This window comes from Nerophis lumbriciformis, linkage group LG03, assembly GCF_033978685.3.
Source record: "Nerophis lumbriciformis linkage group LG03, RoL_Nlum_v2.1, whole genome shotgun sequence".
NCBI lineage: Eukaryota > Metazoa > Chordata > Actinopteri > Syngnathiformes > Syngnathidae > Nerophis > Nerophis lumbriciformis.
The window spans coordinates 38,180,001-38,204,986 of record NC_084550.2 but is presented as its reverse complement, the minus strand read 5'-3'; the positions used below and the strand labels follow the sequence as shown (position 1 = coordinate 38,204,986).

At 37.4% G+C, this 24,986-nt stretch overlaps 1 protein-coding gene across 2 annotated transcripts in view; it reads right to left on the bottom strand.

Moving 5' to 3' along the window:
- The window catches only part of col2a1b (collagen, type II, alpha 1b), a 150,855-nt gene that overhangs the window by 110,935 nt on the left and 14,934 nt on the right, over nt 1-24,986 (bottom strand). For both annotated transcript variants that reach the window (XM_061937692.1, XM_061937693.1), the window contains 6 exons: nt 21,426-21,442; nt 16,538-16,570; nt 16,295-16,327; nt 16,165-16,218; nt 7,689-7,790; nt 5,318-5,398 (listed from right to left, as the gene is read on the bottom strand). In XM_061937692.1, coding sequence (XP_061793676.1) covers nt 5,318-5,398; nt 7,689-7,790; nt 16,165-16,218; nt 16,295-16,327; nt 16,538-16,570; nt 21,426-21,442 — 320 coding nt within the window. The remainder of the gene's footprint in view (nt 1-5,317; nt 5,399-7,688; nt 7,791-16,164; nt 16,219-16,294; nt 16,328-16,537; nt 16,571-21,425; nt 21,443-24,986) is intronic.

The following is a 24,986-nucleotide window of genomic DNA, read 5'->3' as shown; positions in this document are numbered from 1 at the left end:
TTCATATTTATATTCTACAATACTTTACAAAAACAAACATACAAAGTGGAATAAAAGAGCAAACACGTGTAACGTAATGTTTAAATGTTGATGCTAATGTCAAAGCTGCCATGCAGACTGTTTTTTCTTCGAAGAAATTCTATATATTGTATTGTATTTGAGAATTAAAAATATCAACATGGCCCCTGTATATGTTGATTTTTCAGTGGGAAAGGTTTGGACACCGCTGCTTTAATTTGTGTCAAATGCTATGAAAAACACGCATGACCTAAGGCACAGGTGCCAAACTCAAGGCCTGGGGGCCAGTTCTGGCCCGCCATATCATTCTATGTGGCCCGCGAAAGCCTGGAAAAAATGGGTTTAAATAAGATACTTTTTAATTTTTTTTTTACTAAATGCATTCGTTCTTTCAATTTTGACAGAAAAAAAATGCATATTTTAAAATTGTATATATTATATATATTACATAGTATATTATTATATACTGTATTGCAAAACTATTTTGTGAGATAAAAACAAATCGCTAAATATCTGCTTGCCACCTTTATTTATGATCTTAAAGCAAGTTATACATAAACAAATCTAATAATCAAATGCATATGCATTTCGATTAATCATGATTAATCACAGGTTATTACCCGCATGCATAATGTAAATTAATTTAAAAAAAATTGGCCCTCTAAAAGCAGCCATTACTGCGATGTGGCCCTCAATGAAAATTTGACACCCCTGGCCTAAGGCTACACAAGCTGCATCACCAACATGATAAACGGATTGTTTAATTGAGCAGTGTTGTTTACCTTTTGTTTTCCATTGTGCAAGTGTGCATAATGTTAAGGCCAGTTAGCGTGTATAAAGATCAAGTTTTGTTTGATTTAAAATCTGTCAGAAGAGATAAAACCCACATAGTCTGAAAATACACAATCAGCATAATATAATAATAACTTTTGTTCCATTGAACAGTGTTGTCTATTTCTTGTTTTCGATTGTGCAGGTGTACGTTAAAGCTTCAGTAGTACCAGTATGTGAAGATCAGTTTTGGTTGATTTAAGTTGTGTCAAAAGCTAAAAAAACACACCAGATCTAAAGCTACACACTAAAAAATGCTGTGTTATTTCCATAACCCAATTTATGAGTTGCTAGTGTTGGGTCAAATTGTGGAGTTATTTTTATGAAGAGCAATCCATCTATTATTTTAACTCAATTTCTGGGTTGTCAAAATTATGAACCATTTTGGGTAAAATGCTTTTTTTAAATTAAAAAGTTACTTTTTTCTTGAATGGAATTTTATTGTGGATTAATCTCATTAACATTTTTTACAATCACCCAACATTGAGCTAGAATAACTCAACTTTTGGGTTAAATAATTCAACCCAATAGTTGGGTTGGGAATAACCCAACATTAAGTTATCATAACTCAACTTTTGGGTTAAATAATTCAACGCAAAAGTTGGGTTGAAAAAATTAACCCAAAATGTTGAGTTAAAATAACTCAAATTAGGGGTTCGTCCTTTTCTGAACAAGCGGTTGGGTTAAAATTGGGTTATTTTCTAACCCAACATTTTTTAGTGTGCACACAATCCACATCATCACAATGATAAACTTGTTGCTCAAGTGTTCATTCTCGATTGTTCAGGTGTGCAACGTTAAAGCTCAGTCTTGGTCAATCAAAAAGCCACACAAAAAAATGTTCTACACACTAAAAAATGCTGGGTTATTTTGATAACCCTATTTATGAGTTGCTAGTGTTGGGTACAATTTTAGAGTTGTTTTTATGAAGAGCAATCCATCTTTTGGATTATAAGGGTATTATTTTAACTCAATTTCTGGGTTTTCAAAATTATGATCCATTTTGGGTTGTTTTTTAACAAGTAATGCATTTTTGGTTAAAATGCTTTTTTTAAATTAAAAAGTTACTTTTTTATTGAAGGGAATTTTATTAAGGATTAATCCCATTAACAATGTTTACAATAACCCAGCATTGAGCTAGCATAACTCAACTTTTGGGTTAAATAATTCAACCCAATAGTTGGGTCGGGAATAACCCAACATTAAGTTATCATAACTCAACATTTTGGTTAAATAATTCAATGCAAAAATTGGGTTGAAAAAATTAACCCAAAAATGTTAATGTTAAAATAACTCATATAAGGGGTTCGTCCTTTTCTGAACCAGCAGTTCGGTTAAAATTGGGTTATTTTTTAACCCAACATTTTTTAGTGTGCACACAATCCACATCATCACAATGATAAACTTGTTGCTCAGTTTTGGTCAATCAAAAAGGCACACAATTATTTTTTCTACACACTAAAAAATGCTGGGTTATTTTGATAACCCTATTTATGAGTTGCTAGTGTTGGGTTAAATTTTGGAGTTATTTTTTTGAAGAGCAATCCATCTTTTGGATTATAAGGGTATTATTTTAACTAAATTTCTGGGTTTTCAAAATTATGATCCATTTTGGGTTGTTTTTTAACAAGTAACGCATTTTTGGTTAAAATGCTTTTTTTAAATTAAAAAGTTACTTTTTTCTTGAAGGGAATTTTATTAATGATTAATCCCATTAACAATGTCTACAATCACCCAGCATTGAGGGAGCATAACTCAACTTTTGGGTTAAATATTTCAACCCAATAGTTTGGTTGGGAATAACCCAACATGAAGTTATCATTACTCAAAATGTTGGTTAAATAATTCAATGCAAAAATTGGGTTGAAAAAATTAACCCAAAAATGTTGAGTTAAACTAACTCAAATAAGGGGTTTATCATTTTCTGAACCAGCAGTTAGGTTAAAATTGGGTTAGTTTTTAACCCGACATTTTTTAGTGTGCACACAATCCACATCATCACAATGATAAACTTGTTGCTCAAGTGTTCATTTTCAATTGTTCAGGTGTGCAACGTTAAAGCTCAGTCTTGGTCAATTAAAAAGCCACACAAAACCTCCACATGTAAAAATTAAATGGTGTGACATTGAAATGAAAGTGGCATCCATACTTCTACGGTTCACAGGTCACCAGCGTTTTTCGAGGTTAGTTGAACTCTGCGTGACTTAGCGACACGGAATGAAAAAAAAAAATCAGCAGCAGGTAAGATTCCTGCAACTCATTTCTCCTCCACTCAGCTTCAGTGGGCTTTCTGGCTGGAATCACACCCTCAAGTCGTAGCCCCTCCCCCTCTAAGAATCACATTCTGTCAAGGTGATGACCCAAAAAACTGTGGAATTACACAAGTTCATCAAATGTGACAGTCGTCCGCTTTCAGTCCTTATGTAAATGCTCCTTTCAGACGCTGTCTTTGAAAAATATAAATAAAAATAGAAAGTGGAGCCAAAGAAAATGTTCCACAGTGGTCCTCACAACTCCATGAATGAATGAGTGGGAGTGGGGAAGCCTTCAGCTATCAATGGGCTACTGTATCTCCACTACATGCACGTTTGGTCTCAGTCGCAGCCTTGTTCCACGGTCTGGTATGGGTTGGGGTCTTGATCACTAAGGTCAAGAAGGTAAACCTGCTGGTCTAGTCCTGCGTCCATTAGGTGAGTTGTAGTGGAGAGATTAGAGCTCAAACATTCTCTTGGACTTCTCCAGCAGCAGGATGGTGATTTTAGATCCTTGTTTCTTGATAAAAAATGTAAAAAGACGACGTATCCACCTTGGAACTACCAGCTAGACCACCAGTGCACCCCTGGTCCCAGCCTTAGAAGAACTATAGCATCCAGAAAAGTCCTCTTGCGAAATAAACCGACAACCTTTTGTGCAACATTGACATGCAGGACGATGAGAAGAAAGGAAAAAGGATACATGGGGAAAGGAAAGAGATAAATGGAAAAAGGAAAGTGGAAAAATGAAGGAAGGAAAAAAGATAAAGGAAGGACAGAAGGAGGTTAAAGAAATAAATTGAAAGAGGATTAATGACGGAATATATACAAATGAAATAAGGAAGGAAAAAGGATAAAGGAAAAACGGAAAAATGATGAAGGAAGGAAGGAAATAGGTTAAAGGAAGAACAGAATGAGGATCAAGTAGGAAAGGAAATAGGATAAAAGAAAGAAGGGAAGATGTTAAAACAGGAAAGAAAGATGATAAACGAAGAAAGGAAAAGGGATAAAGAAAGGATAAATGAAGGAAGAAAGGAAGGATTGAAAGAGGATAAAGGAGGCAAGGAAAGAGGATAAAGGAAGAAATGGAAAAATGATAAAGGAAAGAGAATTAAGGAAGGAAGGAGAGACGACAAAGGAAGGAAGAGAGGTAAAAAAGGAAGGAAAGAATAAAGGAAGGAAGGCGAGAGGATAAAGGAAGAAATGAGAGACCATAAAGGAAGAAAAGAAAGATGATAAAGGAGAAAAGGAAATAGGATAAGGAAAATAAGGAAAGAGAATAAAGAAAGGGCATGGGATAGAGGAAGTAAGTAAAGGGGATAAAAGAAGGAATGATAGATGATAAAAGAAGGAAAGAAGATAACGGAAGAAAAGAAAGAGGATCCAGGAAGAAAAGGAAATAGGATAAGGAAAAGAAGGGAAGAGAATAAAGAAAGGAAATGAGAGACAATTAAGGAACAAAAGAAGATAAAGGAAGGAAAGAAAGAGGATAAAAGAAGGAATGAAAGAAGATAAAGGAAGGAAGGGAAGAGGATGAAGGGAGAAAGAAAATAGGGTAAGGAAAAAAGGAAAGAGAATAAAGAAAGGAAAAGAGCTAAAGGAAGGAAAGAGGATAAAGGAAAAATGATAAAAGAAGGAATAAAAGAGGATAAAGGAAGGAAGGAAAGATGATAAAGGAAGGAAGGAAGGAAGGAAGGAAGGAAGGAAGGAAAGAGGATAAAGGAAAAAGGATGAAGGAAGGAAAGATGATACAGGAAGGAAGGAAGGAAGGAAGGAAAGAGGATAAAGGAAAAAGGATGAAGGAAGGAAAGATGATAAAGGAAGGAAGGAAAAAGGTTAAAGAAAGGAAGGAAAGAGGATAAAGGAAGGAAAGAAAGAGGATACAGGACGTTAGGAAAGAGGATAAAGGAAGGAAGGAAAGAGGATACATGAAGATAGGAAAGAGGATAAAGGAAAAATGATGAAGGAAGTAAAGATGATAAAGGAAGGAAGGAAAAAGGGTAAAGGAAGGAAGGAAAGAGGAAAAAGGAAAAAGGATGAAGGAAGGAAAGATGATAAAGGAAGAAAGGAAAAAGTGTAAAGGTAGGAATGAAAGAGGATAAAGGAAGAAAGGAAAAAGGGTAAAGGAAGGAAGGAAAGAGGATAAAGGAAAAAGGATGAAGGAAGGAAAGAGGATAAAGTAAGGAAGAAAAGAAAGAGCATAAACGAGTCATCACCATGGGTCCTTGCATCACGCCCATCTGAGCTCCGCCGCCAGCCTTCTCGTCAAAGCCGCCTGCCATCTGAGCAGCAAAGTTCTACAACAAGTTAGAAAAGTAATTAGTATCATCATTGTGATCTGAGAGGGTTTTCCTTCGTTTTCTTTACTGTAACCTTCTAGACTTTTTTTGTCCAATCGCATTACATCTTTATCACGTACTCAGAACTAACAGTTTTACTGTCTTCATATTAACAGCGGTTGAATTATTTTCAACACTTGTATGATGTAAGAATCTTCAAACTTCAAATATTGTAAATACGGGTAAAAATATGCAGAAATAGAAATGAGGAAAGAACAACAAAGGTACACTTCATTCAGCTACAGAAGAGGTAAGTTCAAATAACTTTGGCCATCAAGAACAGTTAACATCTTATTTTATTGAAATTCTATTATTTGGTGCATTTGCAAACAGTTAAAATCAAGAAACTCTTCAAACTTAAAGTGTTTACAAAGTACAAAGAAGAAGAACCATGATAAACATTCTGAATTTATTTCATCCATCCATTCATTTTCTAGATAATATTACTCATCTCAGCATATGAAATGTAACTTACTTCACCAATTATTATTTATTTATTTATTTTTATTGTGATTACTTATGGAGTATATTGTGAATAAATTGAGAACAGGAAGTGAACAAAAGTTTTAGCAACTGCTATGTAAAATAAAAGGGGTAGGGTTAAATAAGTTCTGCTTCTTCCTACTCCTTTTCGAACATGTTGAAAAGAGAAACTGGAAATTGTGATGTATCATGTTGTATGCATGCATGTGTGATTTATCATGTTGTATGCATGCATGTGTGATGCATCATGTTGTATGCATGCATGTGTGATGTATCATGTTGTATGCATGCATGTGTGATGCATCACGTTGTATGCATGCATGTGTGATGTATCATGTTGTATGCATGCATGTGTGATTTATCATGTATGCATGCATGTGTGATGTATCATGTTGTATGCATGCATGTGTGATGCATCATGTTGTATGCATGCATGTGTGATGTATCATGTTGTATGCATGCATGTGCGATGCATCATGTTGTATGCATGCATGTGTGATGTATCATGTTGTATGCATGCATGTGTGATGTATCATGTTGTATGCATGCATGTGTGATTTATCATGTTATATGCATGCATGTGTGATGTATCATGTTGTATGCATGCATGTGTGATGTATCATGTTGTATGCATGCATGTGTGATGCATCATGTTGTATGCATGCATGTGTGATCTATCATGTTGTATGCATGCATGTGTGATCTATCATGTTGTATGCATGCATGTGTGATGCATCATGTTGTATGCATGCATGTGTGATGTATCATGTTGTATGCATGCATGTGTGATGCATCATGTTGTATGCATGCATGTGTGATGTATCATGTTGTATGCATGCATGTGTGATGTATCATGTTGTATGCATGCATGTGTGATGCATCATGTTGTATGCATGCATGTGTGATGTATCATGTTGTATGCATGCATGTGTGATGTATCATGTTGTATGCATGCATGTGTGATGTATCATGTTGTATGCATGCATGTGCGATGTATCATGTTGTATGCATGCATGTGTGATGTATCATGTTGTATGCATGCATGTGTGATGTATCATGTTGTATGCATGCATGTGTGATGTATCATAATGTATGCATGCATGTGTGATGTATCATGTTGTATGCATGCATGTGTGATTTTATCATGTTGTTTGCATGCATGTGTGATGTATCATGTTGTATGCATGGATGTTCGAAACAAAACTCAAACTCATATAACCTTAAAGAAAAAGTCTACTTGAAACATTTGTACGCACGTACAACACTTAAAACCTTTAGTCTATCAGTATGTGGAAATTAATGACAGAATGAATTAAGCAAATAAGTATACTATAATCCACTTTAAGAAAGTGTTCAAACTCAAAATGTTTACAAAGTACAAAGAAGAAGAATCTGATAAACATCCTGAACCTTATTAAAAAATTATATCATTGTTTTCATCTCATTATGTGGAGCATAAATTACTTACCTATTTATCGGTACAGGTTATTATAGACAACATTATTTACTGGAGTAAAGATGGTTTTAATATCAAAACTTGTCTATTGTGTGCATATTTTTCCTACATATTTTTCCTACATATTTTTGAAAATATTTTCATTATCATCCATCCATCCATTTTCTACCGCTTGTCCCTACTATTCTCAATTATTTTCTGACTGCCCCAACCAACCCCCGCCAAAAAAAGTTCCTTTCCTGCAGTTTTATTCCACCATAAAAAAAAATCCATCTGCATATTCTCTGTTTTTTTACTGGGGACACTCACCCCGCCAAGGCCAGGGGGTCCGTTTGGTCCTGGAGGTCCAGGGGGTCCGGGGTTTCCGGGGGTTCCAGGCTCGCCATCTCTGCCACGGGGACCGGAGGTTCCCTGATAATAATTAGAAAGCAGACGTTATTTCATGACTATAGTACAAAAGCTAAAACCAGTGAAGATGGCACATTGTGTAAATGGTAAATAAAAACAGAATACAATGATTTGCAAATCCTTTTCAACTTATTATCAATTGAATAGACTGCAAAAACAAGATACTTAACGTTCAAACTGGAAAACTTTGTTATTTTTTGCAAATATTAGCTCATTTGGAATTTGATGCCTGCAACATGTTTCCAAAAAAGCTGGCACAAGCGGCAAAAAAGAGTGAGAAAGTTGAGAAATGCTCATCAAACACTTATTTGGAACATCCCACAGGTGAACAGCCTAATTGGGAACAGGTGGGTGCCATGATTGGGTATAAAAGCAGCTTCCATGAAATGCTCAGTCGTTCACAAACAAGGATGGGGCGAGGGTCACCACTTTGTCAACAAATGCATGAGGAAATTGTCCTACAGTTTAAGAACAAAATTTCTCAACGAGCTATTGCAAGGAATTTAGGGATTTCACTATCTCGTAATATCATCAAAATGTTCAAAGACTCTGGAGGAATCCCTACACGTAAGCGATGATATTACGGACCTTCGATCCCTCAGGCAGTACTGCATCAAAAAGCGACATCAGTGTGTAAAGGATATCACCACATGGGTTGAGGAACACTTCAGAAAACCACTGTCAGTAACTACAGTTGGTCGCTACATCTGTAAGTGCAAGTTAAAACTCCACTATGCAAAGACAAAGCCATTTATCAACAACACCCAGAAACGCCGCCGGCTTTGCTGGGCCTGAGCTCATCTAAGATGGACTGACACAAAGTGGAAAAGTGTTCTGTGGTCTGACGGGTCCACATTTCAAATTGTTTTTGGAAACTGTGGACGTAGTGTCCTCCGGACCAAAGAGGAAAAGAAGCATCCGGACTGTTATAGGCGCAAAGTTGAAAAGCCAGCATCTGTGATGGTATGGGGGTGTATTAGTGCCCAAGGCATGGGTAACTTACACATCTGTGAAGGCGCCATTAATGCTGAAAGGTACATACAGGTTTTTGGAGAAACATATGTTGCCATCCAAGCATCATGGACGCCCCTGCTTATTTCAGCAAGACAATGCCAGACCACGTGTTACAACAGCGTGGCTTCATAGTAAAAGAGTGCGGGCTGATTGGGAACAGGTGGGTGCCATGATTGGGTATAAAAGCAGCTTCCATGAAATGCTCAGTCGTTCACAAACAAGGATGGGGCGAGGGTCACCACTTTGTCAACAAATGCATGAGGAAATTGTCCTACAGTTTAAGAACAACATTTCTCAACAAGCTTTTTAAATCATTGTATTCTGTTTTTATTTACAATATACACAACGTGCCAACTTGACTGGTTTTGGGTTTTGTATATTGACATATAATTCATATTTCAGTTGCCTTATTTACAAGAGAGAGTCAGACTATTAGGCACACCTCCGAGTAAGATGCAGACCACTTTAATAAACATATCATCTATAATTAGGGATGTACTTTTATTATTGGAATTCTGTCCGTAATGCCATCCATCCATCCATCTTCTTCCGCTTATCCGAGGTCGGGTCGCGGGGGCAGCAGCCTAAGCAGGGAAGCCCAGACTTCCCTCTCCCCAGCCACTTCGTCCAGCTCTTCCTGTGGGACCCCGAGGCGTTCCCAGGCCAGCCGGGAGACATAGTCTTCCCAACGTGTCCTGAGTCTTCCCCACGGCCTCCCACCGGTCGGACGTGCCCTAAACACCTCCCTAGGGAGGCGTTCGGGTGGCATCCTGACCAGATGCCCGAACCACCTCATCTGGCTCCTCTCGATGTGGAGGAGCAGCGGCTTTACTTTGAGCTCCCCCCGGATGGCAGAGCTTCTCACCCTATCTCTAAGGGAGAGCCCCGCCACCCGGCGGAGGAAACTCATTTTGGCCGCTTGTAACCGTGATCTTGTCCTTTCGGTCAAAACCCAAAGCTCATGACCATAGGTGAGGATGGGAACGTAGATCGACCGGTAAATTGAGAGCTTTGCCTTCCGGCTCAGCTCCTTCTTCACCACAACGGATCGATACAGCGTCCGCATTACTGTAGACGCCGCACCGATCCGCCTGTCGATCTCACGATCCACTCTTCCCTCACTCGTGAACAAGACTCCGAGGTACTTGAACTCCTCCACTTGGGGCAAGATCTCCTCCCCAACTCGGAGATGGCACTCCAACCTTTTCCGGGCGAGAACCATGGACTCGGACTTGGAGGTGCTGATTCTCATCCCAGTCGCTTCACACTCGGCTGCGAACCGATCCAGTGAGAGCTGAAGATCCTGGCCAGATGAAGCCATCAGGACCACATCATCTGCAAAAAGCAGAGACCTAATCCTGCAGCCACCAAACCAGATCCCCTCAACGCCTTGACTGCGCCTAGAAATTCTGTCCATAAAAGTTATGAACAGAATCGGTGACCAAGGGCAGCCTTGGCGGAGTCCAACCCTCACTGGAAACGTGTCCGACTTATTGCCGGCAATGCAGACCAAGCTCTGGCACTGAGCATACAGGGAGCGGACTGCCACAATCAGACAGTCCGTTACCCCATACTCTCTGAGCACTCCCCACAGGACTTCCCGAGGGACACGGTCGAATGCCTTCTCCAAGTCCACAAAACACATGTAGACTGGTTGGGCAAACTCCCATGCACCCTCAAGGACCCTGCCGAGAGTATAGAGCTGGTCCACAGTTCCACGACCAGGACGAAAACCACACTGTTCCTCCTGAATCCGAGGTTCGACTATCCGGCATAGCCTCCTCTCCAGTACACCTGAATAGACCTTACCGGGAAGGCTGAGGAGTGTGATTCCACGATAGTTAGAACACACCCTCCGGTTCCCTTTCTTAAAGAGAGGAACCACCACCCCGGTCTGCCAATCCAGAGGTACCGCCCCCGATGTCCACGCGACGCTGCAGAGTCTTGTCAACCAAGACAGCCCCACAGCATCCAGAGCCTTAAGGAACTCCGGGCGGATCTCATCTACCCCTGGGGCCTGTCCGTACTGATTCACGTGAAATCAAACAGTACCAATTGTTGATAACTTGGTTGCACGTGAGGTCTCATCCGGTTGCAGACTCTGACATGGCTAAAGAACTTGGGTGGTCAAACAGGCGTACTTTTGTTCCTCAACTTAAGATTGTTTTAAAACACAGTAAGAGATGTTTCTCAGCAAATTGCAAGGCTTTCAGTTCCACGCAAAAAAATTGGAGTCACAAGCGTGAACAGTGAATCCACCAAGATCCGACCAAAACATTCTTACAACAGTCTTGCTCCCTAACACGGGGGTCAGCAACCCGTGGCTCTTTAGCCGCCTTAGTGGCTCCCTGGAGCATTTTTGAAAAATTATTGAAAATGTGAAAAGATGGGGGAAAAAATAAATGTTTTGTTTTAGTATGTTTTTAGTTTGAGCACAAACATGACACAAACCTTCCCAATTGTTAGAACTGTTGAATATGTTTGTGTGTATGCTTGACTGATGACACTATTTGGTGAAAATAGTTTTGTCCTACTCATTTCGGCGGTTCTTGAACTCACCATAGTGTGGACTGTGATGCAACAGTTTGTTTACATGTAAAATCGTCCACTCCTTCTTTGTCTCATTTTGCCCACCACATGTTTTATGCTGTGCGTGAATGCACAAAGGTGCGCTTTGTCGATGTTATTGACTTGTGTGGAGTGTTAATCAGGCATATTTGGTCAGTGCATGACTGCACGCTAATCAATGCTAACATGCTATTTAGGCTAGCTGTATGTACATATTGCATCATTATGTCTCATGTGTAGGTATATTTGAACTCATTTAATATCCTTTACTTTTATCCTCTTTGTATATAATTTAGTTTTGCATATCTCATGACACATTATCTGTATGTAATATTGGCTGCATTTCAGTGCCATGTTGTTCCAGACCACAGCAAACATTACCTAGCTTGCCAAAGATTGTAATAAATCTATTAAAAGAAGACAGCCTTAACTTGGACACACAGATATATACATTTGACCATTAAAAGCCAATAATTTCCAGGAGTTATCTCACCTTTTGAGTAGCCTCTGATAATGTTGTAAAAATGTGTAGAATTAATATTCAATTTCAACATTTCTGTCAACAAAGATTTGCGTCAGCCCGCGAGACATAGTCATTTTGATAGTAATATAGACACTTACATCATGTGTTTCCTTCATTATAAGGCTTATGTGTGTGTGTGTGTTTTTTGTCTCGTCTTGTCTTGTACCATAGTAACAGTGGTACTATTGTATTGTTAGTGTATAGGAGTTTTTCTTGTTTTTGTTTGTATAGTATTGTATTATATTGATTATGTTAAATGTGGAATGAGTGAGAGGGGTTGGGATATTATAAGCAATTGCTTCATCCAACCCCTTTTCAAGCTTTGCATAAATGTCTCTGCCAAAATGTAAAAAACAAAACAAAAAAAAAGTGTGTTGTTGTATTGTGCAGGTTTGAAATAAATACTTTAAAAAAAATAAAAAAAAATACGGCTTTTGATTTTTTGCAGCTCCAGAGAGTTTAGTTTTTTTGTATTTTTGGTCTAATATGGCTCTTTCATACAGCTAAATGTCCATACCCGGCCCGCCAACGCTTTTCATTTGACCCGCTGACCATCACCCAGCGAGGCTTGATGGAACAATTCAAACTTGGGTTCCTCATGTATGCAGTACTCCCGCCACACCACAGGGGGCAACGGCGAGGCATAAGTGTCACAATGAAGCAGCAGTGGATGAGAAGAAGAACATTTCTCATTTAAGCCTTCAAATAATCATAAAACATTTCTAAAATCGGACTTTTAACAACGACAACACAACAAAGTATGAATGTTCTGCCTCCAGCAAGAGCTCGAGTCAGTGTTTTCTTGTCGGACCGTAAGCTACATCACAAAACTCGGTCAAATCTTTGTAAGTATATATTGGGCATAAAGATATTTTGTTTGTTTTGTAGTGAAATTGCTGACTTTGTGATGTCTTTTGTATTTGTGGTCGTCTTGTTTTTTTTTTTAATGTCTGACATGTATCTCATTTAATGTGAATTTGACCAGTAGAGGGCGATAACGCTTCACCTTGGGTTTAATTGTGATGAGTCACAGACAATGTCTGATGTGGATATTTATTAATTTCTATATGCGTAAACATTTGTACTTTGTTATGTGAATGTATTAACACTAAACCTTCTATTTTTTTTTTAAATAAAAAAAAACAACTAAAATGTGCAGTATCACCTAAAACTAATGTAAAGTATCCAAACTACAAAATAATAAGTGCTTGTTACAGAAGTGTAGATAGTATATGTTTAAAAAAGTAAGCAGATATTAACAGTAAATTAACAAGTAGATTAATAATACATTTTTTACAGCTTGTCCTTAATAATGTTGACAAAATAATATAATGATAAATGACACAATATATTACTGCATATGTCAGCAGGCTAATTAGGAGCTTTTGTTTGTTTACTTACTAATAAAAGACAAGTTGTCTGGTATGTTCACTATTTTATTTAAGGACTGAATTGCAATAATAAACATATGTTTAATGTACCCTAAGATTGTTTGTTAAAATGAAGCCAATAATTATTTTTTTTGTATTCGAAAACCATCAAAATACATTTTGGTGCCTGTATCAATCTAATCACTGTAGTATCGACCATATACTGACTATACTTGGTATTATTACTGTGGATATTTGAATCGAAGCACCCACGCACGTTAACGTTCAAGATTAGGGGTAAGCTATGCTTTTTTTGTATCTTCCTAGGGTGTATAGTTTAGCATGTTCAGCCAGTCTTTGTTCTCTAGTCCTCCAGTGATAATGCTACTTGTAAGAGCCGCGATTATCATACATAATTTGTTATCAATTGCTTTTATAATACATTTTTTTTAATTGTAAAGAGACTTTGCTGTATACTGTGAAACAGTTAGTCAGATATTGTTATTAAAGATGTCATATTATGATTTAATTCTCCATGTAAAACACTTCCTTGCGGTCTACATAACATGTATTGGTGGTTCTTCGATTAACATTTTGCATCAATTAAGTTTTACTGACCATTTTCAAGCCACTTTCTGAACGACATCTTTGTTGTAGTTTTTAGCTCTTCCATATGAAAACAGTTTAAGTCTGAACTGTTCGCTACTTTGTATTAGAAATGGCAAAAGCTGAGGATGCATGTACACGTATGAGCCAGTCTGCCCCAGAAGGAGAGGATAGAGAAAAAGAAGGAGCCTATTTACGACAGACGGACTACAATGGCGGACTCACGCAAAGCACTTTGGAGAAATTTATACTATATATACAAACCCAAAACCAGTGAAGTTAACACGTTGTGTAAATGGTGAATAAAAACAGAATACAATGATTTGCAAATCCTTTTCAACTTGAATAGATTGCAAAGACAAGATATTTAACGTTCCAACTGGAAAACTTTGTTATTTTTTGCAAATATTCCCTCATTTGGAATTTGATGCCTGCAACATGTTTCAAAAAAGCTGGCACTAGTGGCAAAAAGGAGTAAGAAAGTTGAGGAATGCTCATCAAACACTTATTTGGAACATACCACAGGTGGACAGGCTAATTGGGAACAGGTGGGTGCCATGATTGGGTATAAAAGCAGCTTCCATGAAATACTCAGTCATTCACAAACAAGGATGGGGCGAGGGTCACCACTTTGTGAACAAATGCGTGAGGAAATTGTCCAACAGTTTAAGAACAACATTTCTTAACCAGCTATTGCAAGGAATTTAGGGATTTCACCATCTACGGTCCGTAATATCAACAAAATGTTCAGAGAATCTGGAGAAATCAATACACGTAAGCGATGATATTACGGACCGTCGATCCTTCAGGCAGTGCTGCATCAAAAAGTGACATCAGTGTGTAAAGGATATCACCACAAGGGCTCAGGAAGACTTCAGAAAACCACTGTCAGTAACTACAGTTGGTTGCTACAACTGTAAGTGCAAGTTAAAACTCTACTGTCCAAAGCAAAAGCCATTTATCAACAACACCCAGAAATGCCACTGGCTTCGCTGGGCCCGAGCTCATCTAAGATGGACTAATGTAAAGTGGAAAAGTGTTCTGTGGTCTGACGAGTCCACACTTCAAATTGTTTTTGGAAACTGTGGACGTTGTGTCAAAGATGAAAAGAACCATCCGGATTGTTGGAGGTGCAAAGTTCAAAAGCCAGCATCGGTGATGGTATGGGGGTGTATTAGTGCCCAAGGCATGGGTAACTTACACATCTGTGAAGGCACCATTAATGCTGAAAGGTACATACAGGTTTCGGAGCAACATATGTATTATCATGGACGCCCCTGCTTATTTCAGCAAGACAATGCCAAACCACGTGTTACAACAGCATGGCTTCGTAGTAAAATAGTGCGGGTACTAGACTGGCCTGCCTGTGGTCCAGACCTGTCTCCCATTCAAAATGTGTGGTGCATTATGAAGCCTAAAATACCACAATGGAGACCCCCGGACTGTTGAACAACTTAAGCTGTACATCAAGCAAGAATGGAAAATAATTCCACTTCAAACATTGATCTCCTCAGTTCTTAAACGTTCACTGAGTGTTGTTAAAAGGAAATGCCCCTTTGCCAACTTTTTTGCAATGTGTTGCTGCTATTAAATTCTAAGTTAATGATTATTTGCAAAAAAAACATACGTTTCTCAGTTGGAACATTAAATATCTTGTCTTTGCAGTCTATTCAATTGAATATAAGTTGAAAAGGATTTGCAAATCATTGTATTCTGTTTTTATTTACCATTTACACAACGTGCCAACTTCACTGGTTATGGGTTTTGTAGATAAACCCTCTGACGTCACCAATGGGAAAAACGTCACAAATTGGGCAAACTCCAAACAACTCATTTGGAGGAAGTTTGAAGGGAGACAAGATTGTTTTATAAATATCTCCGCCATGCCTCCATGGTTTGATTTCAACTTTTCGGGACTTATGCAGATCCCAAAAACACAACAGCAGATATCATTCAAAAGTCGGTTTTGCATAATAGGTCCCCTTTAAGGCGATAATCCAAGGTGTACGGTTCCTGACATTACCACTAATGCATGGAATAATGTGAAGAAAAGGCTATTTTACTTCATGTGTGTTTATACTTTAAACATGGTTGCTTCACCCAAACTCTGCATGGTTTAGTTGACACGAGTTAACCACACAACCCAATGCAAACGACACATGACAAGCTTGGGGGGAGCTGCTCCAATGAAAGGCGGCCATTCTGCACCCTTACCCACCTCAAACCACCCATCAACAGACCTACTATACATGTTCTTTTTGGAGTATATACATTTTAAAATTAGCAGTCAAGTTACCCTCTCTCCCTTTTCTCCTCGGGGTCCTCTGTGTCCCTGCTCTCCTGGGGGGCCCTGATGGAGCACGCCAAAGAGGAGTTAGTTAGACGAAGAAGCATCTCCACACATGGATGGCAGAATGAAGATCTACCATTGGGCCAGATGGTCCTCTTGGTCCTACCACCTGGGGGGAGAGAACAACAATTAGCATTAATATGATGTTTATTGTTCATTAGAATAAAAACATAGAGATACTTCATTTGGCAAACACTTTCCAGATGTCTTTGCACAAGAACTCTTTCCTCGTGTCCTTCATATTTCATAATAATCTGGTTTCATTTAGTCTGATACTACTAGGTGTGGTTCTTGTAAAGAGTGAATGTTTATTACTTACATCAGTAATATCTCCGGGTTCACCTTTTTGGCCCTGAGAGAGAAAACCAAACAAAAAATCTCAATAACAAGAATAATTATTAACTTTTATTTATTTATTTTTTTTACTTCCGATGCTGATATTGGAGCCTTGAGTATTGGCCGATACCGATATCAGCACGACTCATGCATAATTTTAATATTTTAAAGAGAGAACAATGGTAGGTATGAAAAACACTAACCTATTTAGATAGATGTCATTCTCATATGTTAGGTCAGGAAAAATCACAGAGGCTATTTCATCCCGACAAGCCTGTTTCGCAGGTTTCCCTGCTCTTCAGGGGATGTAATTCTTATAATATCTCGCGATTCAATTCAGAATCGATTGTCGATTCAACACGATTCTCAATTCAAACCAATTCTCACAATATATTATTTGGTTTATATAATACAATAAAAGCTTTTCAAAACAGCCTAAATGTTTTAAAAGCTCCTCTTGGCTGCTGGTGTATGATGTATATATGCAGCAAGTAAAGTAAAGTAAAGTAAAGTAAAGTATATATATATATATATATATACCGTATATATATATATATATATATATATATATATATATATATATATATATATATATATATATATATATATATATATATAAATTCCCCTGAAGAGCAGGGAAACCTGCGAAACAGGCTTGTAGGGATGAAATAGCCTCTGTGTTTTTTCCTGACCTAACGTATATTCCACTCTACCCCGGTATTGAGCACTGTATAACAGATAAACCACACACACCTTGACTGTATATATATATATATATATATATATATATATATATATATATATATATATATATATATATATATATATATATATCCATCCATCCATTTTCTACCGCTTATTCCCTTCGGTGTCACTGGGGGCGCTGGAGCCCATCTCACCTACCATTTATTATTAACTGTCTGAAATGGATTTACGGTGGGTCCGGATTAGTTTTTGCCTCATCCCTCACTTAAAGCGTGAGTCAAAAATGGGTGAAGACTGGCGTTCCCTCGATGTAAAGACCTGATAAGTCCGAAAGAGACAGAGATGATGCAGTATTATCTGCTCACAGATGCTACCTGGTGGTTGTCTATGCATACTGCAGCTAGTCCTGGATAAATTATTCAACGCCCACTCCTTAATGCTTCAGTCACACGCAGGATTCTCACTGGAATGAGGCAAAACATTCATCCAGATCCCATGGTATGCTGTCTTTAGGTGGAAATGGAGTGGTAATTGTTTTTGACACGTGACACATTTGTTACCGAATGCTTTCTGATACACTTTTACCTCACAGACGTTGTATGTGGAAGTAATATGTAAAAATACGTAATTACAGTGTTTAATACTTGTTTGTATCTACAAATGTGCTGTTTAATGAAGGATATGTAACACGCTTGTGTGCTATTGTGTGCTTAGCTGTTGTAGCTGCTAGCTCCTAGAAGCCTTTAACTTACCATGTTTACCTTTTACCGTTTAGTACTTTAGCTGATATCGGATCAGGCCACTCCTATCATAATTGCACATTTGTTAACTGTACTTGTAGTGCATATTCCCACAACAAACTGGAAATAAAGTCTGCTGAGGTTGTCACTCACGCCAAGCATTATCTGTTATTTTGGTCAAAACTTATCAGATTTTTTGTCAGCAAAAAAAATCCCCAAAAAACGATACAGACATGATCTGATGTCTTATTTTTATGCCAATATTGGCTGCTGATATCTGCCATCCAGTATTGTCGGACATCACATGTCTTTACCATAAACTATGGCGCCTGCAAAGACTGACGTGGCATTTGTAAGGCCGTGTGCAACGTGGAGCAATTTGAAAATGTCAACATTGACACGAAAAGATGACAAACTAATGTATCCAGAAAATGTACGTATATCGACCCTTTATTGACTGAAGAAGCCTGTCAACAAAATTCAATCTTACAGAAATGTTGGTTAGACCAGTGGTCCCCAAACTTTTTGACTCGGGGGCCGCGATGGGTTTAAACAATTTGGCCGGGGGCCCGGGCTGTATATATATACGTTAGGTCAGGAAAAAAAACACATAGGCTATATCATCCCTACAAGCCTGTTTCGCAGGTTTTCCTGCTCGTCAGGGGATTTTATTATATTATATAAAAACCCCTGACGAGTAGGGAAACCTGCGAAACAAGCTTGTAGGATGATATAGCCTATGTGTTTTTTCCTGACCTAACGCATATTCCGCTCTACCCTGGTATTGAGCACTGTATAACGGATAAACCACAGAAACCTTGACTATAATATATATATATATATATATATATATATATATATATATATATATATATATATATATATATATATATATATATATTTATTATTTTTCAAATGGGAAAATGCATTTTTAGACAATATGATTTGCCTGAGCGGCTAGGAGACCCCGAGAGTAACAAGCGGTAGAAAATGAATTAGAAAGGACAGATTTAATAAATAATAATAAATAAATAAAAAATATAAGTAAAAAAAAAAATAAAAAAAATAAAAAATAATATATATATATATATATATATATATATATATATATATATATATATATATATATATATATATATATATATATGTATTTTATTATTTTTCAAATGGGAAAATGCATTTTTAGACAATATGATTTGCCTGAGCGGCTAGGAGACACCGAGAGTAACAAGCGGTAGAAAATGAATTAGAAAGGACAGATTTTAATAAATAATAAAAAAAATATTTATATAAAATATTTATATATATATATATATATATATATATATATATATATATATATATATATATATATATTTTTTTTATTTATTTATTTAATTTAATTTAATTTTTATTTTATTTTTTTTAACTTGGGACTTCCCACGGCCCGGATTTTGGACGCTGGGGGGCCGGATCCCTGGGTTAAACGCTTACAACAACTCAAGATTCAATTTGATTCTGATTTTTGGGTGAGGATTTGATTTTCAATTTAACAGGATTCTGGATTTAAAAAAAAAAAAAACGATTCTTGTATAACAAATGTCATACAACTTTTTTTCAAACAGGTTAAAGGTTAGAAAAGCTCATCTTTATAAAAATGTTTTTTTCAATTTGAAAAACATTTTTTTTTCCTGAAAACTATAAATGGATTTAGAATTGGAATGAATACGACTTTTAATCCGGATGTTTATCGTTTTTTTTTTGTTTTTTTCAGCACCCCAATATTATAATATGAACGTACATTAAATTATTTGTTAGAAATTATTTAAAAAATAATAATAAAAAAAATAGTATATTATGCAAGATTTTATTTAGTTATATTTATATTTTTATTTCTATTAATCTTCACATGTCTTACTTGTATTTTATTCTTCATCTCTACTCTTGGTTCTTACTATTTTGCAAGTTTTATTATTTTTTATTTTCCAACGTTCCTCAGGTGAGCCATCTGCCTCAGGGGTTACCGGCCGTGCTTGTGGGGGCGCTTTTGTGTCAGCGTCCTGGTGGTCATGGTCTGATGACCTCCTGGTGCATATGGCTCTTGTGATAGTGTTTACTCACATGTCTCCTCTGTACTCAGACATGCAATCATTTGTCCATATAGTTGCATATGTGTGTATGTTTTGTGTGTGTGTTTGTGTTTGGTATCTGTGTCCCTATGTACGTATGTGATAATGGGGTATGTGGTTCATCTGTGTTAATGTTTTTAACTTTGTAAAGCACTTTGCGTTGCATTTCTTTTATGTATGAAAAGCCCTTTATAAATAAAGTTTCATTGATTGATTGACTATGATGAAAAAATTGAAGTTTTTCCAAACATAAGCCTTGAGTCTGATAATGTTTTACCACAAGATGCCTGGCACTTTCTGCAGTTGAGTAAATAAATGCTACAGTGGCCACAGCAGGAAGAAATATATTGATGATTGGTGTTTTTCCATCCATCCATTTTCTACCGCTTGTCCCGTTCGGGGTTTTTAAGTTATGTAATTCAAACATTTAAAGAGTATGAGGCATAGTCAATCAATAACACATTGCTTGTTGTTGTCGATGTCAATTAAATACTGTTGAAAATAACGTTATATTCGGTAGTTGACTATTTTGCAATTATTGGCTTATCATGGTCATGCATATACAGTTGTGGTCAAAAGTTTACATACACTTGTAAAGAACATAATGTCATGGCTGTCTTGAGTTTCCAATACTTTCTACAACTCTTATTTTTTTGTGATAGAGTGATTGGAGCACATACATTCATGAAGTTTGGTTCTTTTATGAATTTATTATGGGTCTACTGAAAATGTGAGCAAATCTGCTGGGTCAAAAGTATACATACAGCAACGTTAATATTTGCTTTCATGTCCCTTGGCAAGTTTCACTGCACTAAGGCGCTTTTGGTAGGACATCTGACATCACATGGACAAAGATAAGACCTTCTGGAGGACAGTTGTGTTTTCAGATGAAACAAAAATTGAGCTGTTTGGCCACAATACCCAGCAATATGTTTGGAGGAGAAAAGGTGAGGCCTTTAATCCCAGGTACAACATGCCTCCCGTCAAGCATGGTGGTGGTAGTATTATGCTCTGGGTCTGTTTTGCTGCCAATGGAACTGGTGCTTTACAGAGAGTAAATGGGACAATGAAAAAGGAGGATTACCTCCAAATTCTTCAGGAAAACCTAAAATCATCAGCCCGGAGACCCATAATAAATTCATAAATGAACCAAACTTCATGAATGTTTTTTTGTGACCAACAAGTATGTGCTCCAATCACTCTATCACAAAAAAATAAGAGTTGTAGAAATGATTGGAAACTCAAGACAGTCATGACATTATGTTCTTTACGACACAGTTTCAGGTACAGGTGTTGAAGGTCCTTAATCATAGCTCACCTTGGATCCAGGTGTTCCTGTGACCAGGCCGAGGAGCGGAGACAAAAGACAGAGTTAGCCGACAAGACAACAGAAAGAACACAAGACATCCTGGTATTGTTGATTAACGCGTTGGTAACCCATATTTTTAAATCGCACTACTCTTCGGAAAAAAAATAGACTTTTTCGCTCCCAAAATGGCCCATTGGGATGTTGCTGACTCGCCATCTTTTTTTGTAAGAGCTTTAAAGCAGAAGCAAGCATACTATATTAGCAACACTACATTTCACATAACTTAATATTGAAAAAAATAAAACTTATATTCTTCTTGCAACATTAATACATGCAGTACATATTGGTGCTGTCCAATAAAGGCACATGTATAACAAAGAATCACAACAATTGCAGCTAAAGGATAAATAGCTGAGGTCAAATGTGAAGCTGTCTCAAAACATTTGACTGGTATTTCTTTGCGAACATGCTTTTTATTGGACAGAGACAATGTCATCATACTATTCCTGAATCTAAATTCTGAAATGTCTCCTTCTAGTCGTGGAAAAGGGCAAACTGCCACTCATAAGAAGCCAAGCAACACGAAAAGGTTGTGTTAACTGTGCACACGTTGACTTCTTACAGCATTTTAGCCTGACTGAGCTTATTTAATAGACTAAATGCAATTACAAATAGCATTAATGAGCACATTCATCTGCACTTAATTGGCAATATGACATCATCTTAGTCAATTAAAGAGGCATGCACTGCAAAAAGTGACATTATGGATTCCACTAATGCTAACCCATTGACCTTTCTCCCCCAGCAGCAGCTATATATATATATATATATATATATATATATATATATATATATATATATATATATATATATATATATATATATATATATATATCTATATATACCTTCTCATTCAATGTGTTTTCTTTATTTTCATGACTATTTACATTGTAGATTGTCACATAAAAACTATGAATGAACACATGTGGAGTTATATAGTTAACAAAAAAAAGGTGAAACAACCGAAAACATGTTTTATATTATAGTTTCTTCAAAATAGCCACCTATTGCTCCGATGACTGCTTTGCACACTCTTGGCATTCTCTCCATGAGCTTCGAGCGCACCTGTGAAGTGAAAACCATTTCAGGTGACTACCTCTCGGAGCTCATGGAGAGAATGCCAAGAGTGGGCGAAAAAGTAATCCGAGCAAAAAGTGGCTATTTTGGAGAAACTAGAATATGACACATGTTTTTCATAGTTATTTCACCTTTTTTTTTTGTTAAGTACATAACTCCACATTTGTTCATAGTTTTGATGTGACAATCTACAATGTAAATAGTCATGAAAATAAAGAAAATATTGAATGAGAAGCTGTATCCAAACTTTTGGCCTGTACTAATATATATATATATATATATATATATATATATATATATATATATATATATATATATATATATATATATATATATATGCATGTATATACTGTATGTATGTGTATATATAAATATATGTATGTATGTATGTATTTATATATGTTTGTGTATATACACATATATGTATGTATGTATGTATGTATATATGTATGTGTACATATACATATATGTATGTATATACATACATACATACATATATATATATATATATATACACACATATATATATATATACAGTATATATGTGTATATATGCAGGTAAAAGCCAGTAAATTAGAATATTTTGAAAAACTTGATTAATTCAGTAATTGCATTCAAAAGGTGTAACTTGTACATTATATTTATTCATTGCATACAGACTGATGCATTCAAATGTTTATTTCATTTAATTTTGATGATTTGAAGTGGCAACAAATGAAAATCCAAAATTCCGTGTGTCACAAACTTAGAATATTACTTAAGGCTAATACAAAAAAGGGATTTTTAGAAAGGTTGGCCAACTGAAAAGTATGAAAATGAAAAATATGAGCATGTACAATACTCAATACTTGGTTGGAGCTCCTTTTGCCTCAATTACTGCGTTAATGCGGCGTGGCATGGAGTCGATGAGTTTCTGGCACTGCTCAGGTGTTATGAGAGCCCAGGTTGCTCTGATAGTGGCCTTCAACTCTTCTGCGTTTATGGGTCTGGCATTCTGCATCTTCCTTTTCACAATACCCCACAGATTTTCTATGGGGCTAAGGTCAGGGGAGTTGGCGGGCCAATTTAGAACAGAAATACCATGGTCCGTAAACCAGGCACGGGTAGATTTTGCGCTGTGTGCAGGCGCCACGTCCTGTTGGAACTTGAAATCTCCATCTCCATAGAGCAGGTCAGCAGCAGGAAGCATGAAGTGCTCTAAAACTTGCTGGTAGACGGCTGCGTTGACTCTGGATCTCAGGAAACAGAGTGGACCGACACCAGCAGTGCCTGAGCAGTGCCAGAAACTCATCGACTCCATGCCACGCCGCATTAACGCAGTAATTGAGGCAAAAGGAGCTCCAACCAAGTATTGAGTATTGCACATGCTCATATTTTTCATTTTCATACTTTTCAGTTGGCCAACATTTCTAAAAATCCCTTTTTTGTATTAGCCTTAAGTAATATTCTAATTTTGTGACACACGGAATTTTGGATTTTCATTTGTTGCCACTTCAAATCATCAAAATTAAATGAAATAAACATTTGAATGCATCAGTCTGTGTGCAATGAATAAATATAATGTACAAGTTACACCTTTTGAATGCAATTACTGAAATAAATCAAGTTTTTCAAAATATTCTAATTTACTGGCTTTTACCTGTATATATGTATATATATATATATATATATATATATATATATATATATATATATATATATATATATATATATATATATACAGTAGAGATGCGCGGTTTGCGGGCACAACCGCGGAGTCCGCGGATTATCCGCGGATCGGGCGGATGAAATTAAAGAAAATTAGATTTTATCCGCGGGTCGGGTCGGGTCGGGTGGTTGAAATAAAAAAAAATAGATTTTAAATAGATTCAGGCGGGTGGCAGTTAAACCAATTCGGAAATATATATACATAGTTAAATGTTGTTACCCACATACGAAAAACGAGCAGGCACCTGCAGCATATGCCACAACAGAAGAAAAAAAAAAAAAGAGATGGACACTTTTACGGAGCTGAGAAGGGACGCCTCGCCGGGGTCCGGGACCGAGGCCCCTTCCCCCGAGAGGGCCCCACCGGGAGCCATAGCTGAGGCGATCCGCGAGAAGGGCCCGACGCACGTCCAGGGTCACCACCGCGCCCACCGCACCGACACCCCGCCTTCGCCGCGGCCGGCGTCACGCGCAGCAGATAAGCAGCTTACCTGCCCGCCACCCCCGTGGCCGGGGGCTCGTAACAGGGGTCACTCCGCGCGCTCCGCCCGCGCAGCTTACCTGCCCGCCACCCCTGTTGCCGGGGGCGCGTAACAGGGGTCACTCCGCGCGCAGTGCGCTCACGAAAGGGGTGGGGCTCACCCTGGTTGATATAGACAGCAGCTAGGACGGTGGCTATGGAAGTTGGAACCCGCTAAGGAGTGTGTAACAACCCACCTGCCGAAT